General features: G+C 42.1%; 1 protein-coding gene across 3 annotated transcripts in view; it reads left to right on the top strand.

Annotated features, from left to right (window-relative positions):
• The window catches only part of SCAMP5 (secretory carrier membrane protein 5), a 63,183-nt gene that overhangs the window by 25,833 nt on the left and 17,900 nt on the right, over positions 1-19,450 (top strand). Inside the window, exons 1-2 of one of the 3 annotated variants that reach the window (XM_072628355.1) lie at positions 10,620-10,872; positions 19,010-19,081. In XM_072628355.1, coding sequence (XP_072484456.1) covers positions 19,075-19,081 — 7 coding nt within the window. In that variant the 5' untranslated portion in view covers positions 10,620-10,872; positions 19,010-19,074. Of the gene's footprint in view, positions 1-10,598; positions 10,873-19,009; positions 19,082-19,450 lie in introns of those variants that run through there. The other 2 variants (XM_072628356.1, XM_072628357.1) reach the window with 2 other exon arrangements.

Raw genomic sequence — 19,450 nt, 5'->3', positions numbered from 1 at the left:
TAGACCTCTGGCTTTAACCCTTTTCAGGGTTGCTCATCCGTCTTTGGTGTCTACCTTTCATCCGGTTCTCACTTGTGGCTCCAAGAAGCTGCAGCCTGTGCAGTGGCCACATTCTGGTAAATCTTTTTGGCAGACAGGTTAAACCAGAGGGTAACTAAGGGGTCTCCAACCCTTCAGCAAGTTAGGGGAAGATCTACATCAAGCATGTAAAGATTTTCCCCAGTGGAATGAGCAATTGGTTCCAATGGCCATGAAGGCAACTGAAGTAAACACTGTGGAAGGCTTAGAGCTTGGTCAGACCTCAAAGATGCCAAGGTCATCCACTGCATCCTGGGTCATCGTCAGCCATCTTGACTTTTGTCTTGCCATTGGACTGGAAAAGAGTGAGGCTTATGACTTTGTTCAGCTCTGCCTCACATAAATCCAATTCACTAGCAAGTCAAGACATCACTCATGATGTCATTGGTCTTCTTCAAAAACAAAGGGTGAACCACAATATGGTACTGGAAGTTTCACAAATTAATTTACATGCATTATTTCACTTGATTCTAACAACAATATGAAAAAATAAGTATGACAGGTATTATTTCCCACCACCCCATTTTAAAGACAAGAAAACTGAGGTCTAGATAAAGTAAAATGTCAAATCCAAGGCTCTTTCCACCACAATGCCATACCACTTCTCAATTTGATGAATTTGGTGATTCTAGGTGGTCTGTATCAAACCAGAATTTGATTATAGGTTGGGTCCATGGCTTGTCCGTGGAGACATCATTTTGCTTTTTTGTGACTCAGTTTCCTTATCTGTTAAATGAGTGAATTGGAGTCTCTGGCCTCTCAGGTCTCTGCTATCTCTAAATCTATGCTCCTATGACATTTATATAGTATGTTAAAACTTGAGACACATTTTATACACATAGTACTTCCTCTGGGCTCATTTTCCTAACTCTCACTTGCACTAGCAGTGTGCATCCCTAGAATATGACTGACTCAAGTTTTATGCAAATCAAGTTTTGGGACAAGAAAAGGCATGATCTATAGTCTTTTTTTAAATTTTAATTAATTAATTAATTTTTTAATGTTCTACAATCACTACCAAAAACTTAGATTTTTACCCCCCCCAACCCCTCTCCCTCCCCTAGACCCCATACAATTCTATATAGGATCTACATATACTTTCCTATTGAATACGTTTTTCACTATAGTCATGCTGTGTAGACGAACTAAAATAAATGGAAGAAATCATATAACAAATCAAAACATAATATACACACACACACACACACACACACATACACAAACACAAACATGATCTGCTACCTTCTGCAGATGAATTCCATAGTTCTTTCTCTGAGTGTGGAAGGCATTTTGTCTTAGAAAACCATTGGGAATTATTATTATTATTTTTTAAGTTCTTGTGTTATTACGAAGTTCCAAGTCCACCAGAAAAAATTCTCACACACTACGGTCATTTCTGTGCACAAAGTTCTCCTGGTTCTGCTCTTTTCACTCAGCATCAGATCATATAAGTCCTTCCAGGCCTCTCTGAAGTCTTCTTGTTCATCATTTCTTATGGGGCAATAGTATTCCATTACATTCATATACCACAACTTATTCAGCCATTCCTCAGTGATCTATATTCAAGACAATTGAGTAATTACCAGAATTCACATTTGGACAGAGGTCTAAAACTGGAATGAACCTCAGAAGTAATGTCGTGTATCCCCTTCATTTTATTGGTAAGAAAACTGAGGCCCATAGAGGGTAAGGTGGTATAGTTAGAGTGAATGCTGGACCTAGATTCAGGAAGATTTGAGTTCAGATCTGACCTTAGATACTTACTACCTGTGGGACTATGGACACTTAAAAGAAACCCTCTATATGCCTCATTTTCCTCATCTATAAAATGGGGATAATAATAGCCCTTACCTCCCAGGGTTGTTGTGAGGGTAAAATGAGATAATATTTGTAAATGTTTTGCAAACCTTAATGTGCTAATTGTCATTATTCTCATTATCAATGTTGTTTTTGTTATTATTGCTATTATTCAAATTCAGGGATCAGAGATGGGATGTGAACCTAAGTACTCTGACTCCAGAGACCATAAGCTTTTCACTGTACCAGCCCACATGATCTTGAGGCTGGGACAGGATGGGGTTCCTCATTCTACTCTACTTCTTGCTCAACATTCTCTTTTTCCTCCTTGACTGAGGTCATACTTTGCAGTCCCATGACAGGGCTTTTCTTCTACATTTGGCCACTTCCTTCCTTTCCTTCTCTTTGCTTGTTGTGGTCTTGTTTACTCTGCCTGATTTTTGAATTAAACCCTCATATCCTGCCCCCTTGGGGGAGAACCTCCTGCTTTTACCCAGGAGTGTTCTTTTCCTACCACACCTTTCTAATAGGGATTTCCTTTTAGGTTCTTTGATTCTCAGAATAACTGGAATGAATCTGAGCTATCTTAGCCCTAGTTAGGACAAAGAGGGGCTGCCTTGTATCCAGCTTGTGGATTATCTAGGCCCCTCTATATTTCTTTTTCCTCTACCACTTCTCTTTCTACTTCTCCAGAAGGCTATAAGAGCAGACAAAAAAAGAGGGAGGAATTCTTCAGAGCTGTTTATTTCCGGATGAATTGTGTCCTTTGAGAAAGAGAATGAAGGTTGAAACAATAAAAATGGAAATTGGTGATTATCTGTGATTTTCTATTATATAGGCTTTCCTTGTATTCAAGGACCACGGACAGCATAAAGTCAAAAAGCACTAAGTATAATGCTAGTGTCTTTTTGTAAGTCCCATTGGTGGGTGGTTTCTTTGGTGACAGCTGGGAAGCAACATTTACACTAAGTGAGGATCGAGAATATGGTGGTTCATTCTGACTGAATCCTGAGGCATGTATAATACCTGACCCCTGGGTAGTCTCTGTGAGCAATTATGGACATTTTAGCATCCTTCTCTCTTCCTTTTTGGCTTGATTTTTATGGGTCTGCATAATTGTGCCCACATGATTACAAATGTCCATATGCGAAGTAGAAACTCCTGCCAGGTCGATGTTTCTAAATACCTAAATGATTGGTGGCATGAAAGACAATTAATGTTCAGTTGGCTGAGTTTCGTAGGACTGCATGTTTAACCTCCTCATTTTCCAGATTAGAAAACTGAGGAAAATAACTCACCCATGGCCAAATACGTAGGAAAGTGGCAGAGCTGAGATATGAACTCAGTTCTTCTCATTCCCAATCCAGTGTTTTTCCCCCCATACTACCTTGCTTCCCATATACTGTAACCAGGCATTTGCTGTGGCATTGATGCCACATGTATCTGGGAAGACAAAAGTCTAGAGGAAAAGGGAGAGACAATAGGCATAAAAAGGGATTGTAGAGAAGATGCTGAAATTCAATTGGCTAGAACCTCTTTACTTAAAGAAGTACATCTTTTCATTAGACCCAATGTATGTCCTTCTATTGTCTCTTGGCTTATTTTTTCTCTTGAGCTTCAGTTTTATTGGATAAGAATTTATTTTAAAAGTTTATATATATTTTATAACACAATTATTTTATTTGTATCTTTTGCATCACTACTATTTTCCAACATATGCCTCTTTCTCCAGTAGAGCCATCCCTTATAACAAAGAATAAAAAAGAGAAATAAAGAGTTCTTCAAAAACTGATAAAGACATAAACTACTTCAAATATTATATGTAGTGTTATACACCCTTAATCTCTCATGTCTGCCAACAAGCAGGGGAGATGCATTCTCATATCTCTTCCACAGAGCCAAGGCTGGTCATAATAATTACACAGAATTCATTTTCAGTTTTTCTTGTTGCTGTTTGTTCTTTCCATTTATACTGCTGTAATAATAATAATAGTTAACATTTACACAGCACTTACTATGTGCTAACCACTATTAAGAGTTTTATAATTAATGAATTTGATTCATACAACAATTCTGGGAGGTAGGTGCTATTATTATCCCCATTTTACAATTGAGTAAACTGAGGCAAATAGATTAAGTGACTTGTCCAGGGTCACATAACTAGTAGGTGTCTGAGGCTGGATTTGAGTTCAGGAGTTCTTGAATCAGGTTCAGTACTCTATCTATGGTGCTACCTATAATGTTGTAGTCACTGTACATACAGTTTTCCTGCTTTTGCTTCCTTCACTTTGCATCATTTCAGGTGCCTCCCCACAATTTTCCTTATTATTGTATTCATCATTTCTTATAATATAATAGTATTCTACATTCATGTAGCATACTTTTTTTAGCCATTCTCCCATTATTGAGCATCTACTTTGTTTCTAGTTCTTTATTACAAATTTGCTGTTACAAATATTTTTGGTATATATGGGGTCTTCCTTTTTATCACTGACCTTTTTTTCCTGGCTTATTTTAATAAATTCCCATTGGTTGATGCCTAATGGTAGGATCTCTGGTTCAAAGGATATGGAAATTTTAGTCAGTTTCTTAGTCCAAGTCCAAATTGCTTTCTAGAATGGTAGAATCAATTTGCAGTTCCACCAACAATATATTATTATTGTGCCTATCTTTCCACAATCTTGTCACCTGTGGGCAGGTAGGCAGTGCAGCGGATAGAGTACTGGACTTAGAGTCAGTAAGATTCAGCTTCAGATACTTTCTAGATGTCTTAGCTTGATCAAATCTCTTAGCTGCTTTCTGCCTCAGTTTCCTTATATGTGAAGTGGAAATTATAATAATACCTGTCTCAGAGTTGTGAGGATAAAATAAGATATTACATTCATAAAGTGCTTGCAAACCTTAAGGAGCTATGTGAATACTATTACTGTTATTAATTTTGACTATTCCCATCTTTTGTCATCTTAAAAAATTTGTCACCCGGTAACCAGTCTTCTAGTGATGAAAATCTTTGTAATTATCCTTGGACAAAATGACAAAGTGCTATATATACATCTATAAACTTATTGGTCTAAAACTACTATAAATAAATGAAATATATAAAAATGTAACCAAATATAAAATATTTAAAATAAAAATATACATAAATAAATAAGAATTGATCATCATGCCATAGAGATGACCCTGGGCTCTTGAGAGCTATTCCAATGGAACACAATGTTTGGTTAGGATAACTAGGCTGGGAAGACTTCAAGTACTGGCTTGGTGATGGACTGTGTCTCTTGTCCCTGGACCAACTTAGCTAAGTTTGGAGAGTCTAGTTGCCAAGTTAGCTTTGGGGTGATGAAGTTGTTTTGTTTATGACAACTCTTGAATCCCATCTACTGAGGTAAAGAGGGACTGTCATCTATGCTGGTATAAGTGTGGTGCCTTGCATATAAGTAAAATGTTTATTGAATTGAATTTAACTGGTAGAAAGAGCACCCAGCTCGCTGAGATAATGGATTTCTGAAATGCTGAGACACAATTCTTGTAATTCTTTTGGATTCTTGGAAAGATCCATGATTTTATATGGACACTACACCTATATATGAGATCACAACCTTCTTACCACATTCTTTATGAATTTCTAGAGCCCCCTCCCCCCCAATTAATCACCTGGTGGTCAAATTCACAGTGATAGGTTTCTTTGCATTTAGCTACGATTATCCTTGGACAGTAGAGATGGCAAAATGTTTTACATACATTATCTCATTTGATCCTCATGACATCTCTGTGAGGTAACTGTCATGTTATCCCCATATTACAGATGAAGAAACTGAGCTTCCCAGAGGTTATTACTATGACATGCCTATCTGAAGTGATATTTTTAATTCAGATTTTCCTAATTCTAAGACTGCTGCTCTAGCTGCTATACCAGATGCACTTTGAACATACTTTTTGAGATGCCTATGCCACATTCAGGTAGAGATATCCATCAGGTGGATCATGATGTAGGACTAACTTCCAGTGGAGGGAATAGTCATCTGCATAGGGGTGATAACAAAACCCACTGGTGTGGATCAGATCATCTGGAGAGAATGTAAAGAAAGAAGAAAAGAAGGCAGAGTCTTTGGGGATACCTATGTTTCAGAGATAGATGATGATTCAGCAAAGGAGCCTGAGCAAGCACAGTCAGACAGGTAGGAGGAACCCTGAGAAGGAGAGCAGTGTCATGGGAGCTATGGAAGGAGAATAAATCCAAAAGCAGAGCTCAACAGTATTGAGCTAGAGAGAAGTCAGAGACGATGAGGAATGAGAAAAGGCCACTGGATTTAATAGTTGAGACATCAGAGGAAGCATCAGACTTAGGAAGGACTTTTGTGAATGATATTGAGGAATACCAGAGCCCTTTCAATGATACTGAATGACTTGCTGCAGCAAAAGCTATGCCACATGATTGAACATAATGGGTCATCTTTGTACAGTCATAATTACACATTTACAAAATCACAAATAACCCAAATTACAATGGATGTATGGTGGACATGATGAAAAATGCAATTAAAAAAATTTCTCTGTTGAGAGGCTGACTGAGAGTAGTGAATAGAGTGCTGGACTTGAAATTCCTAAGATTTGGGTTCAAATTCTATCTGAAACTTACTAGATGAATTAGGTCTACTCCAGGCAGCAATTTGAATGAGGGGTCTGTGGGAGTTTTAGGGGTTTAAAATGAGGAGTCTTAATTAGTATCACCCTGCTTATTTCCATTTTCCATTTGGTGGCAAAGTTCTCTCCAAATGAATGACTCTGTGGTAGCTCAGTGTCCACAATAAGGAAGGAAAAAAAGAGTAAAGACATATAAAAAACTTACATGTCCATAGGGGCAGCTAGGTGGCTCAGTGGATAAAGCACTGACCCTGAAGTCAGGAGGACCTGAGTTAAAATCTGGCCTAAGACACTTACTAGCTGTGTGACCCTGGGGAAGAAGGATGAGAAGGAGGAGGAGGAAGGAGAGGAGGAGAAAGGTGATTTGCATGTATAAATGATATTTATTAAAGGATACAGTATATACCAGTCAAAACCTTAGGCATACTGCAAATAGGAGAGAGATGCTGTGGTTCTCCAAATTTGTATCCAGATTGAGGTGTTGGTGTGGCAGTTTCCAAGATGTCTTTCCTTGCTTCCCAAGTTTCCCCCCAGTACATCAAAATTCTTATCTCTGACATATGTTAGGGATGCATGCTCTTTATCAGGTTTCAGGATTGGCAGAGAACACCAAGGATTCTCTGTTTTTTCCACTCCCAGATCTATGCCTTGGGATCTCTGAATACTGTAACTGGTTGATGGGTGTTGCAGGGGTTTCCCAGCCTGTGTTCTATAGGAGGCCAGGGAGAATCTCACCCATCATGAGATCTATAAGACTAGAGGTCAAAAAGTGAGTAGTCAGATTGAAAGGAAAAAGAAATTTATTAGTGCACTAAGGAAGAATGCTTGGGCTGGTAACAGCTTCCACTTCATAGACTATAGATTGGGTTTTTATAGCTTTTTAGGGAAAGTTATAGCATATACAGCCAATTGGTGGCATTCTGCTGCAGAATGGAAATGGACAAATATGCAAGCCCTGGAGACACAGTAGTTGTAAAAGGTCATATTTGTTCCAGTGGGAAAATGCATTTTGCAGTGTTTAGTTTTATCAGAATATCTCATGTTGGCAGTAAATCTCTAACAATGGTAGAGGTCTCCTTCAAGATAGAATTAGTCAGGCTCATCCTGTTGTTTCCATTAAAGCAGGGAATAAAATACAGCCTAAGGGGCACTATTTACAAAACCCAGTAGCTTTGTTTCTTTGGCCTCTGAGATTACTTTGTCTAGTGAGAAGATGTATAACCAAGATTTACGGTACTCATGTTCATCTACCTCCTGCATGTGGAAATGAGAGAAATAGAATTAGAGCATCCATGTAAAATCAAGGTTGACTAACAAAGGGAATGTAGAGGATCTTATCTATGATTTCAGTAGTTATGGCACCATTTGGGCTCAGACAGACTTTAATCCATAAAGTTATAATTGAGGAGACAGGGGAATTTTGGTTAATTTTAGGGTTGAAAGTAAAAGAGAGAGAGAAGCAATTAAAACTACACAGGTATACAAGACAGTGTGTCTTCAACTTTCCAAGGAGCCCAGTCTCTTAATTAACAGACCGATGTGAAGATAATGGCCTTGGCTTATTTAAAAGGAGAATCAAAAGCCCTCTGAAGAAGAGGCTTTTCTCTTGAAATTTTATAGGAGAAGGGTGATATACTTTGAATATACAAGAATCCTAATAGGGGAAAGGAACCTCAATAACAATAATAATCATTATTAATGTTACTAATATTTATGTGTTCTTACTATATGCCAGGTATTATACTAAGTACTTTTCAAAAATTATATCAGTGATCCTCACAACAACTCTGAGAGTTATTGTTATCCTCATTTTACAGAGGATACTGAGGAAAACTGAGGAAACTGAGTCAAACAGGTTAAGTGATTTGTCCAGCGTAACCCAGCTAGGAAGTATCTGAGTTCGGATTTGAACTCACGTGCTTCTTAATGCAGATATTTGTAAATGTGTATAGTATGTATATATTTTCCAGCAAACAATAGCAGTTAATTTTAATTCCCTGGAGGAAAGATGGCACTTGAAATTATAAAATTCTAAGAAGCAAACATTTCTTTGTACAGATCCTAGGAAGACACATAGAAATCACACAGCAAACATTATGACATACATTTCAGCATTCATAGTTTAATGTACCCTACAATATCAGCTTTATGGCCTTGGGCAAGTCATAACCTCTCAGTGACTTAGCAACTCCCCTTCCTTAGATTTAGCCACTAAGTTATATGATCTGCTTGGTGGAGACTTTTCCCACATTGGGAGCCCTCCCTGTCACCATGCTGAACCACAGAGCCTTCTTGAATTCCCATTACTCTGTTAATTTCCAGTCTTCTGTTTTTTGTAATAAGGGCTTTACTCAAAAGCTCTACTAAAAAACCCTAGTTCTAAAAACCCAAGAATGAGCTAACACACAGCTCTGCCCACCATGCAAAGACAACGATTGCTGGCATCTGATTATGGTAGAAGAGGGTCTGGCAAACAAACAAATGATTCTACTGCTTGCTTGTGGTGGGAAGTCCCTGCTGATTCTTAGGGGTGGGGAGAGATAATCTTCGAAATCCCTGCCCCTGGGCTTTCTCTCTAATGTTCTTTATAATGTAGCCTGGGGTTTTATTCTACTTTCCCAAACACATTCAGATTCATCATCTCATCTGGTTTTCCCAGAGAGGTAGCATCCCGATTATGCTAGTGTGAGAGTCATAAAGATATGGTTCAGGTCCTGACTCTGATATTGGTATATGGCCACATGCAAGCCACTGAACTTCTCTGTTCACTAGGCCAGTAAACCTATAAGGTAACAGTTACTTCTTCACTAGGCTTCCCATATTGACGGATGAAATCACAGGTTTGGACAAAAAAATTGCAGGGAAAAACCTACCAATTCTGAACCTTATTTAACGCAAGGAGAAATGGAAGCCCACATTTGGGAAATGACTTATTTAAGAACATACATAAAATTAGTATCCAAGTCAGAATTGAAACTCGGGTCTATTGATCCTTAGCCATTCTCCAGGATGTCTGGCAAACCTTAGCACGATGTATAGGCCCAGAAGGTCAACCTGCCCCACTTCTTTTCTTTTCCTGATAAAAAAGGACAGATCTGCATCTCTCCGTTCATCTGATTTCCTTCCTCCCTATCACTCCGGTTTCCCCACTACTCCATTCTGAAGCAGCTGTGAGGGTGAAGCATGAAGGTCCATCTGGGTAGGGCCTCAGCCGGACAATCAGCCCTTATTCCTGGGAAAGAATCCTTTCAGTGTCTCCCTCCCCCAGAAAATTTCCTTTTAGGACCCAGAGCTGTGTGGGTGGGCTGAGAGAGAGGGGTTGAGAGTGGTCATGTCAGGAGCAACAGGGTGACTTGCCCTGGGTGACTGCAATCTGACATTCTGTGTACTATGTAAATGCCATTTTAAATGAAAAAAAAAAACAAAACCCAAAACACCCAACCACCAGATATGCGCGTGCGACGCAGGCTTTCTCTGTGCACCTCTGTGTCTCTCAATCCTCCCTCTCCGTCTTCCCACGTCTTTTCTCCTCTCCCTGTCCTGACCTCCGTCTGTCTCTCTGGCTCTGTCTGGTCCCTGTGCACGCCACTCTCATGCCCCTCTCTCACGCCCCTCTCTCACCTGACTCTCTGCACCTGCCCCGCGGGCCCGGACTGTTTCTCACTATTGCTAAAGGACGTTGGGCTGGGGAGTCTGGAGATGGTCTCGTCCATCTTCCTACTTTCACAGATGGGGAAATGGAGTCTCAGAGCAGCGCCCCTCCCCCCCTTGCTGACTCTAGATTGACTGCTCCGTGCAGGTGGGGCGGTCTTCGTCCTCCCTGCTCCTCTCTCCCCGCCGTTCCCCTCCTCCCGCTCTGTCCCTTGTCCCAGCCTTTGCTCGAGCATCCCGGGCCGGCTCCGTCCCCGCATCGCCCCCTGCTGGCCCACCTGAGCCCTGCAAGCCCTTCCCCGGTCGCAGCACCTCGGACAGCGCCGTGGGAGCGCCCGCGGCCTGCAGGCTCCTCTCTCGCGACACCCCGAGTGGGGCCGGAGGTGGATCGGATCGGGGCGGGAGGGAGGGGGGATCTCGCGAGAGGCTCTGCCGCAGGAGGAGGCGGTGGCGGCCGCGGCGCTGCGGGAGCGGGAGCGGGAGTGCGAGGAGGAGCCGGCTCTGGGGCGCGCGCGCGCTCGCCCCCTCCCCGCCCCGAAGCCTGGAGCGGAGGGGCTGCGGCGTTCGGAGCGCCTCGTCCGTGCGGTGCGGTGCGGTGCGGTGCCTTGGCGTGCATTGCAGAGCATTGCGGAGCATTGCATCGCCTCGCACTGCGTGGCCCTCCCCGCTTCTCGGACGGTGGAGCAGCCCCTGCGGCGGGTGAGTTGTGGGGCTGGGGGGCCCAGGCCGGCCGCCGCTATACGTAGCCCGGAGATCCAGGATTACGGGCTCTGGGGCTTTGCTGCGGAGGACAGGGCGCGGGGGCGGGGCGGGGGCGTTGGGCTGGGAGCTCCAGCCCGCTTCCCTTCGCGTTGCGCCCCCGTATCCCCTTCACCCGCACAGTGTGTGGAGGAGAGCCCAGGTGACCTTCGTTCTGCCCAGGCGGGGGGGGGGGTGGGGTATCCCCGGATCGGGAGAAGGTGCGGTTTCTGGCAGGTGGGGAAGCAGCAGGGAGCCACCCAAGGCCCCGGGGCCTCTTTCCCCATTCTTCCCTCATCTTCCTCTCTTGGCGCTGCGTCCCCCCCACCTCCATTGACGTAAGGTTTCGTGGACCCGATGCCAGTGCCTGGGTTTCCAACTCCTTTTCCTTAGAAACCACCTTCTCGTCCCTTCCAGTTCTGACATTTCCTGTTTCTAATACCTTCCCTGCCGTGGGAATGTGTGGGGGAAGGGAGATCCTAGTAGGGCCTCTGGTTAAGGCCCTCTCTCTCTTCCATCCAGGAAAAGGCCAGTTTAGGGTATGGTCACAGAATCCAGCACAGTTAAAAAAACAAAAAAAAAATGAATCCCGTATTAAAAAACATCCTGAGTGATAGATTGTGGGAATAGAAGGCAGATATGGTCCATGTGAGTACCCAGCTTGGGACCTCACCATGTGGAGGATTAATTGTAGCGCTCCTCTGATCTTTCCTATGGGGACCTGAGGGTATCTCTCTTGTCAGTACCTTGATTCAGCCTCTCCACACATATTTACAAAGTGACTACCATGTGCCCAACCATGAGTTAGATTGCACTAGGGATGGAAGTAGGAGGTCTGCTGTATAGCACAATAGAAAGAGCACTGGGCCTGGAATCTGAGGGCTTGAGTCCTGGATCTGTCTGTTATTACCTATGTGACCTTGGGCAAGTGACTTAATCTCTTGGAGCCCTAGTTTTCTTATCTGTGAAATGAGGGGGGTTGAACCAGATGGAACCGTAAGGTCTCTTCCAATACTAAATACTTTGATCCCTTAGGGACCTCACAGTCTAGTTGGAATGACAGAACACACAAATGAGAAGGTAACCAGCAATCAGAATTATATGGGAGGTCAGAAGAAAGAAAGATACCTGTGGGCTGGGGTGGTCAGGGTCTTGGATAGAATTAGGTATATGGTTTCCCTGCTGTAAGTGGGTATTTGGGGGTAGGGGAGAAGAAGGGGAGTGATTCCTGGGCTGGGATGTGGGGTGAACTGTATAGGAGAACTCAGGCTGGGCATTTGGTTATAAAAGGGAGGAGTGCATGCCTAGCAAAGCCTGAGCCTTCACACTTGGGCTCAGGACTCCCGGTTTTGTTTTGTTTTTTTGCTTTTTTTTTTTTTACTGGGGGATCCTAAACAAATTGCTTCTACTCTCTGGTGCCCCTAGACAGTTGCATCCCCCATCACTATTTCATGGAGATGTGGGGAGTGGACAAAATAAGGGATATAAAGTGTTTTGACTTCTTTGAAGGGAGCTGCTATAGAGACTTTTGTTGCATATGGTTTTCTTCTCTGTAATTCCCTTGGGAAACTCATCTTCCTCACCCCAGGTACCCTTTCCTCTACTTAAGGAGTCAGAGCTCAGAAGGACTTCAGAGACTATCTAGTCCAATACCCTAATTTCACAGATGAGGAAACTAAAGCCCAGTGAGGGGAAGGCATTTTCCCAAGGTCATTGACTTAGTAAATAGCACAGCTAGAAAGAGAATCCAGGTCTCCTGATTCCCAGGGCAGAGCTCTTTCCTCCGCACCACAGCTCCATTTCCCCATGATCATGTCCCAGAAGGCATTTTCTCAGAGCTCAATGAAGCAACAGTGTCAGGAGCCACACAGAATCAGACTATCAGAATTGCAAGGGACCTCAGATGCCATCCAGCTCAGCACATACCTGAGCAGAAATCCTGCCTACACGAGCCTCAACAAGTGAACCTTCAGACTCTGATTGAAGACCTCAGGTAATGGGGAAGTTAATTCCATATTTAGCAGCTCATTCCACATTAGGATCATTGATAATTAGGAAATTCTTGCAATGACCTGAAATCTGCCTCATGTTGACCCTAGTTCGGTTCTCTTGACAAGTCTAAATCTTCAGCTGTGTGTATTCTTGTAGACAACAATCATTATTCCCTATCCCATCCCTCTTCTTTAGTTTTTCTTCAGGCCAAATATCTCCCAACTCTTTCTCTTCATTCTCATATGACATGTTTTCAAGTTCATTCACAGTTCTGATTGCCCTCCCCTGGCCATGTTCTAGCTTGTCAATGTCCTTTTAAAAATGTGAGACTCAGAACTGAATGCAATACTCCAAATGTAGTTTGACTAGGGAAGGGAAGTTCCAGAGAGGCAGATTAATGCTTGACATGCAGCAACACCCTTCCCAGTGATTAGAAATATGGGCTGCCTAGCCCATGTAATGTTCTTTAGTTCTCAGGAGAATCAGGTCAAGAAGCACTCCTAAGAAAAGGATGGAGGGCCCCTTATTGAGTATGGTTAGAAAGGGGATTCCTATTCAGGTACAGGATTAGGTTAGGTGAATTCTAAGGTTTTTTTCCCAATCAACAATTCTGAATTCTGAGTATGGCAGGATTGTGACTTCTCTTGTTTCCTGACCTCGGATCTCTGACTTAAGATTGTACTAGCCTTTTTGGAAGCCATATTATACAATTTACTCACTGTCCACTTCAGAGGTAACTCTTCCTATTTAACTTTACCATCTGAATAACTTGGGGGCAGCTAGGTAGTGCCATATTGCACAGGGCGCTGGGTCTGGAGTCAGGAAGACTCATTTTTCTGAGTTCAGATCTGGCCCCAGACACTTACTAGCTGTGTGACCCTGGGCAAGTCACTTAACCCTGTTTGCCTCAATTCGTCATATGTAAAATGAGCTGGAGAAGGAAATGGCAAACCATTCCAGTATCTCTGCGAAGAAAACCCCAAATGGGGTCACGAAGAGTCAGATATGATTGAAAAATGACTCAAAAACATCTGAATAACTTGGGGTCATATTGGAGGACCAGGTCTTTTGATCCCCATGTCTTATTCCCCTGTTGCACCTCTAGCTGAGGGGAATGTATTCGTGATCTTTCTCCTTCTTTCCCCCACCCCCAGCCCAGGAAGATGCTTTTCTTTCCAGAAGGCTAGCTTCCAGCACTCCCATCACTTGGCTATGTAATTCCACTCTTCTGGGACCACATAACTGAGAATATATGTGGCTTCCATGTTCCTCTACCACTGCTTTTCCAGGGCTAGGTACAGCTACTTAGGATCCAGAAACTCACTTTTCCACCATTGCCCAAGCTGCTGCTACCTCTCAGATCAAGAGGCTGCAATTTTGGGGGCCAAAGGGGAGATGGCCATTTAGATTAGTGCTCAAAAAAAGGGGAACAAGGCAAAAGAGTATGACTCTTTAACTGACCCCCTTCTGTAGGGGATCAATACAAAGGAATGGCCCAGACCTACAATAGTCAATCAATTCATCCTCAGCAATAAAGAATCCAAATTCTAGACAAAGGCTCACCACAGTTTATGTTCTTCAAGTTAATTCACTGAACTCCTGACCAATCCCTGACATGTATACCCTTTGAATTTATAAATATTTATACAAATGTAAGTTATATATGTCTACATATTTCTTTTCTTCTGCCTGGGAAGAGATAATAATAACCCTTCTGTTCTTTTCCTAGTATTATCTCCAGGAAAGTGTAGCTGGGAATGGATTATCTGAGTTTGCCCCATACAAATGGGATATATAAAGTATTGTACTAGTTTGGGAGGAGGGCAGTTCAGGGGTAGAATTAATCAGATAAGACATCCTGGAGGAGATGTGTTTAAGCCAAGTTTTGAAGACTAATGAACTTTGGCTAGTGATTTGTTGAGTAACAGAAAAGGTATCAATGCAGGTTGGTGGAAGAAGGGTCCTCGTTGTTGTCATCATCAATAAACATTTACCAAGCACCTTACTCTGTGCTAGGTACTAGGAATATGAAGTGGTATAAGCAAGGGTACTTGCCTTGGGGAGGTAAGAATAGAAAATCCATAGTGCAAGATGGCTTGAGGGTATTGGAATAGAAGATCTCAAAGTTTCTTTCCAGCTTAAAATTCTATAAGTAGCAAATGAGTGTTTAGATAAGTAGGAAGAAATCAGTCAGTATGGACCAGGGTGTTCTAGGCAGGCTTCTTAAAGTGGGGCAAGAGGCAGGTTTTGAGATCAGCTTTGAAGGATGGGTGGTACTTAGACAAGCAGAGAGAAGGGTGAGGAAGGGCATTCCATTCATGGTGAGCTGAGCAAGTACTGTATCTCATCTATTTTTATCTCTGTACAGAGTTAGTGTTTAATAAATGTTTATTAAATCAATGAACAGTGTGACCTGATTAGAGGCACAGGGAAATCATGTTAAGGAATAGTGAACAGGATAGTCTGTCTTGGACAGAAGGGAATTTCAGGAAGTAACAAGATGAAGTTGATGAAGAAAATGAAAAAAAATGATGGAATAGTATTCATTAAGCACTGTCTATGTGTAATGTACTGAACTAAGTCTGAGAATTCAAATAGAAAGAGGGGATAGTTCCTGCTACCAAAAAAGTGGTATTTGTTGATGGAAACCCTTGAATGTCAGGTAGAAAAGTTGATTCTTGGACCTGAAAGGCAATAGGGAGTTATTGTGTGTTCTTGAGTAGTTCTCTGATATCTTAGAAGCTATGTTTTGGGAAGAATGTGAATAGATATCAAGTATCTGAGGGGGGCAATACAGGGGAAGGGGAAGGGGACATATAGAATGTGACCCATGGACGAAATGGATGATGATCCAACTACAAAGTGAGCAGATCTGGGAAAGACTAGGATGCCCCAAAGAGAGTAGGGATATTGAGAAGGAGGGTGTTCTGTCAGAGAGATGAAGGGAGTGTTTATCCTGTGAACTGGGGAGTGAGTAGCAGGATGTAGGGGTTAGATTTCCCTGAATTTTAGCACTTTGCAGTTTTACCAATTCATGGGGAGAAGGTGTGAAAAAGAGGCTTGAATTTTAGCCTCTGATTTATTCCTGGCATGCTGTGTGATCGGTGGAAATGTCTTCTCTTTGTTCAATATCTTAGTCACCTCCATCTATATAATGAAACAAGATGACATCCTGCTCCCAATTTTGTAGCACATGAGTAAATGGTAGGAGAGTAAGGTTCTTTATGTGAATTTAATTCAATTCAATAAATGTTTATTAAACATCTATGTGACGGGACCTCTGCTAGGTGTTGAGCTTCAAAGACAAAAACCAAAACAGTTTCTACCCACAAAAGACTTAACATTCTTTTGGGGCTGGAGAGTAGAAAAAAAAAACCATGTAGAAGGATAAATAAATACCAAATAAATTCAAAATAGGCTTTCCCTCCCTCCTGGGAGGTGGGGTGAAAGATCAGGAAGGCCTCATGTAGGAAGTGGCAGCTGAGTTTTGAAGGAAAATGGAAATGCCAAGAGATGGAGTTGAGGATGGAGTTCAACCAAGTATGGACAACAATCTTGCCTGAACAAAGGCATGGAGACATGGGAGATGAAATGTTTTGTTCATGGAACAGAAAATAGGTTAGTTTGTACAATTAACTTCTAACTTCTTGGAACATAAAGAATGGAGGATTTGGGGTCAGAGGACCTGAGTTCAAATTCTGCTTCAAATTATCCTACTTTAACAAGTACTCAGATGGCTAGATAAGTCATATACTAACTCTGGATCCCAGTTTCTTCATCTATAATATGAGGGGATTGGATTAGATGACTTCTAAGGTCTCCATAGGACTTTTAAATTTTATTTTGAGGCAGAGAGATCTAATGAAAAGTTTTTTTGGACTTGGAGGTGAAAGATCTGATAAATTCTGGCCCTGTGATTGATTAATTTAGTTATCCTAGGGAAATTATTTCCCTGTCCTAGGTTTGGTTTCAGTTTCCTTATCTGCAAAAGGAGTTAGACTAGATGGCATCTCAGGTTCCTTTCAGCTCTAAATCTATGCTTAAAATGAAAGGAGGATTAGATTTGTTGTTAATAATTAACAAGGACATATATGTCTAACAAGGACATATAATACTAAAAGATGGTCATTCATTCCTTTTCACACACTTGGGGAAGACTGGATTGCTATTTCTCCTTCCTTAATTCCTCTACCCCCATTTTTAGATGAAAAGACTGAGACCCAGAAAAGCCAAGTAACACAGTACATTGGGAATAGATCTTGGATCCCTGTGTTACCTATGCCTAGACTCTCTGAAATCCTTTTCCTTCTCACCTGTGCTACATTCCCAGAGACCTCCTCTCAGAGGCCTTCCTTTCCTGATTGGTGATACCCCCTGCCAGGAGTACCATTTTAGAGATGCTTCACCTCACTTTTACCTAGATTTCTTGCCTGCTGCATGGCTACCCCAAGAAAATGTTGCCCTGAGAAATCTCTACTCTGGGACCTTCCTCTCCCCTCCTTTTCTTGTTTTTGCTTTTTTGTGTTTGTACTCCCAGCACTTAGTAAGTACTAAATAAATGTTATCTATCTCTCCATCCATCCATCTGTCTCCTACTCTTGTGTCTTTACCGAGTCATATATTTCTGTGTGCTATTCTTAATACACAAAGATGATTTTTTTTTTTGTTATATGTCCAGGAATAGAGATGGGCTCTATTGAGCCATTGTTAACATTCCTTCTTGTGATTACTGGGAGACACTTCTTAGCTGGCAATGTCTGGTACTAGGGTTAGGAATCAGTTTTTAGTGGTAGACTTTTGTTGGTGGACAGGTTTGTAAGGTCTGTCTGTGATCAGAGCTAGGAAGTCAGTTTTTGACCAGGTTTAGGAACAAGTGTAGCTGGGATCATGAGGTCATTCTGGCCAGTGTTAGATGTCAGTCTGGGCCTGGGATTAGTCTATGACCAAGATTAGGATACCAGTCTGTGGTCATAGGTTGAGGGCCATTCTTTGGGTAGATGTCAGGATCAGTGTGTGCCCAAGATTAGAGGCCATCAGTAGCCAGGATTTGGTACCCATCCTGTGACCAATTCTTGGGGTCAGTCTTAGAGGGTCAATGTGTGTTTGGAATTAGAACCCAGTCTAGAGTTTGGTTGATCTGTCAAGGGGAGAATGGAATTTTCCCACTAGAGAGGGACTAAACTTGCAACAATGGCCACAAGTGTGTCCCATCTGTATGGGACTCCCCCATCCTTCTTTTTGATAATGTGGGTTCTTAGCTAATGGAATTATAGGACCATAGAACTTAGAACTGGAAGAGACCTTAGGAATTATCTAGTCCAATCTTCTCATTAAAAAGTAAACATTGTGCACAATAATGAAAATATTGTAATGATGACCAACTGGGAAAGACATTGTAATCAATACAGTGATTCAAGACAATTCCAAAGGATCCATCATGAAAAATGCTGTCCACTTCTAGAGGGAGAACTGATGGACTCTGAGTAGAGACTGAAGCATAATTTTCTTTCCTTTTTTTTTTTTTTGAACAACATGGCTATTAGAGAAATTTTTTTAAAAAGTGAGGACACTGAGACCTAGAGAGAGAAAGAAACATGTACAGAGTCACACAGGTAGTAAGTGTTACAATTAGGATTTGAACTCAGATCTTCTGACTTTTAAAGTCCAGTATGCTTGAAGGATAGAGAGAGATCACTGGATGGAAGGCGTTGGGTACTTGGAATGCTCAGGTTGGTGGAATATATGGTTGGACATATTTCTGTGGAGAGATGGAATGGGAAAATTGGGCAACACTTGTAGAATGAGACTTATTGGAGCTAGCCCCTCTGTGATCTGAGTGTGTGAATCACTAATCTGTAGGTCCTTTGCCTGTAACCCCAGCTTGTCTCCCATGAGGATGGAGGACATTAGTGTTGGAGTCAAGATCTTCTCACTATTTATCCTGTAGACACCCTTCCTCCAAGAGTGCTCAGGGAGGGAGTCCAGAGTTCTGGCTAGCTGACCTCAGCTACAGGTAGTATTTCCCGGAAGGAGAGTAGAAGAGGGACACAAAGGAATACTGTCACACCATGCTATGATCCTGGCTCACCTCTGTTCTCTCTTTTAGCTCAGGACAAGAGAAGACGTGGATAGGTCCTTGACTACAGCTGGGTGTCAAGGGCTGGTGTTACAATGGCAGGTAAGGAGGGATGCCAAGGATGGAAAAGGAATGATGTTTAGATAGCAGAATGGAAGTAATGGGTAGATTGGCCTGTGTCCCCCGTACTGAGTCCTGACATTCCATTAAGGACAGAATCAGTATTTTAGCTGGGGAAGAAGTTTAAATATCTAACCCAGTACAATAATCTCTCATTCAACTGCCCTGATTTGGGCTGCTCTAACACTTCCAGCGATGGACAAGCTCACTTCGTTGTTGGGCCATGCCAGTTTTTAGGAAATGCTTCTTGAGACTAAGTTGAAATCCACCTCTCTCAAAAATTTATGAGATAGAGCTCAGAGGGCCTTTAGTAATTGCTTCGACCAAACCCTTCCATTTTCTCCATGAGGA

Source organism: Notamacropus eugenii, chromosome 1 (assembly GCF_028372415.1).
Source record: "Notamacropus eugenii isolate mMacEug1 chromosome 1, mMacEug1.pri_v2, whole genome shotgun sequence".
In the NCBI taxonomy this organism is placed as follows: domain Eukaryota; kingdom Metazoa; phylum Chordata; class Mammalia; order Diprotodontia; family Macropodidae; genus Notamacropus; species Notamacropus eugenii.
This window is presented reverse-complemented; position numbering and strand designations above follow the sequence as displayed.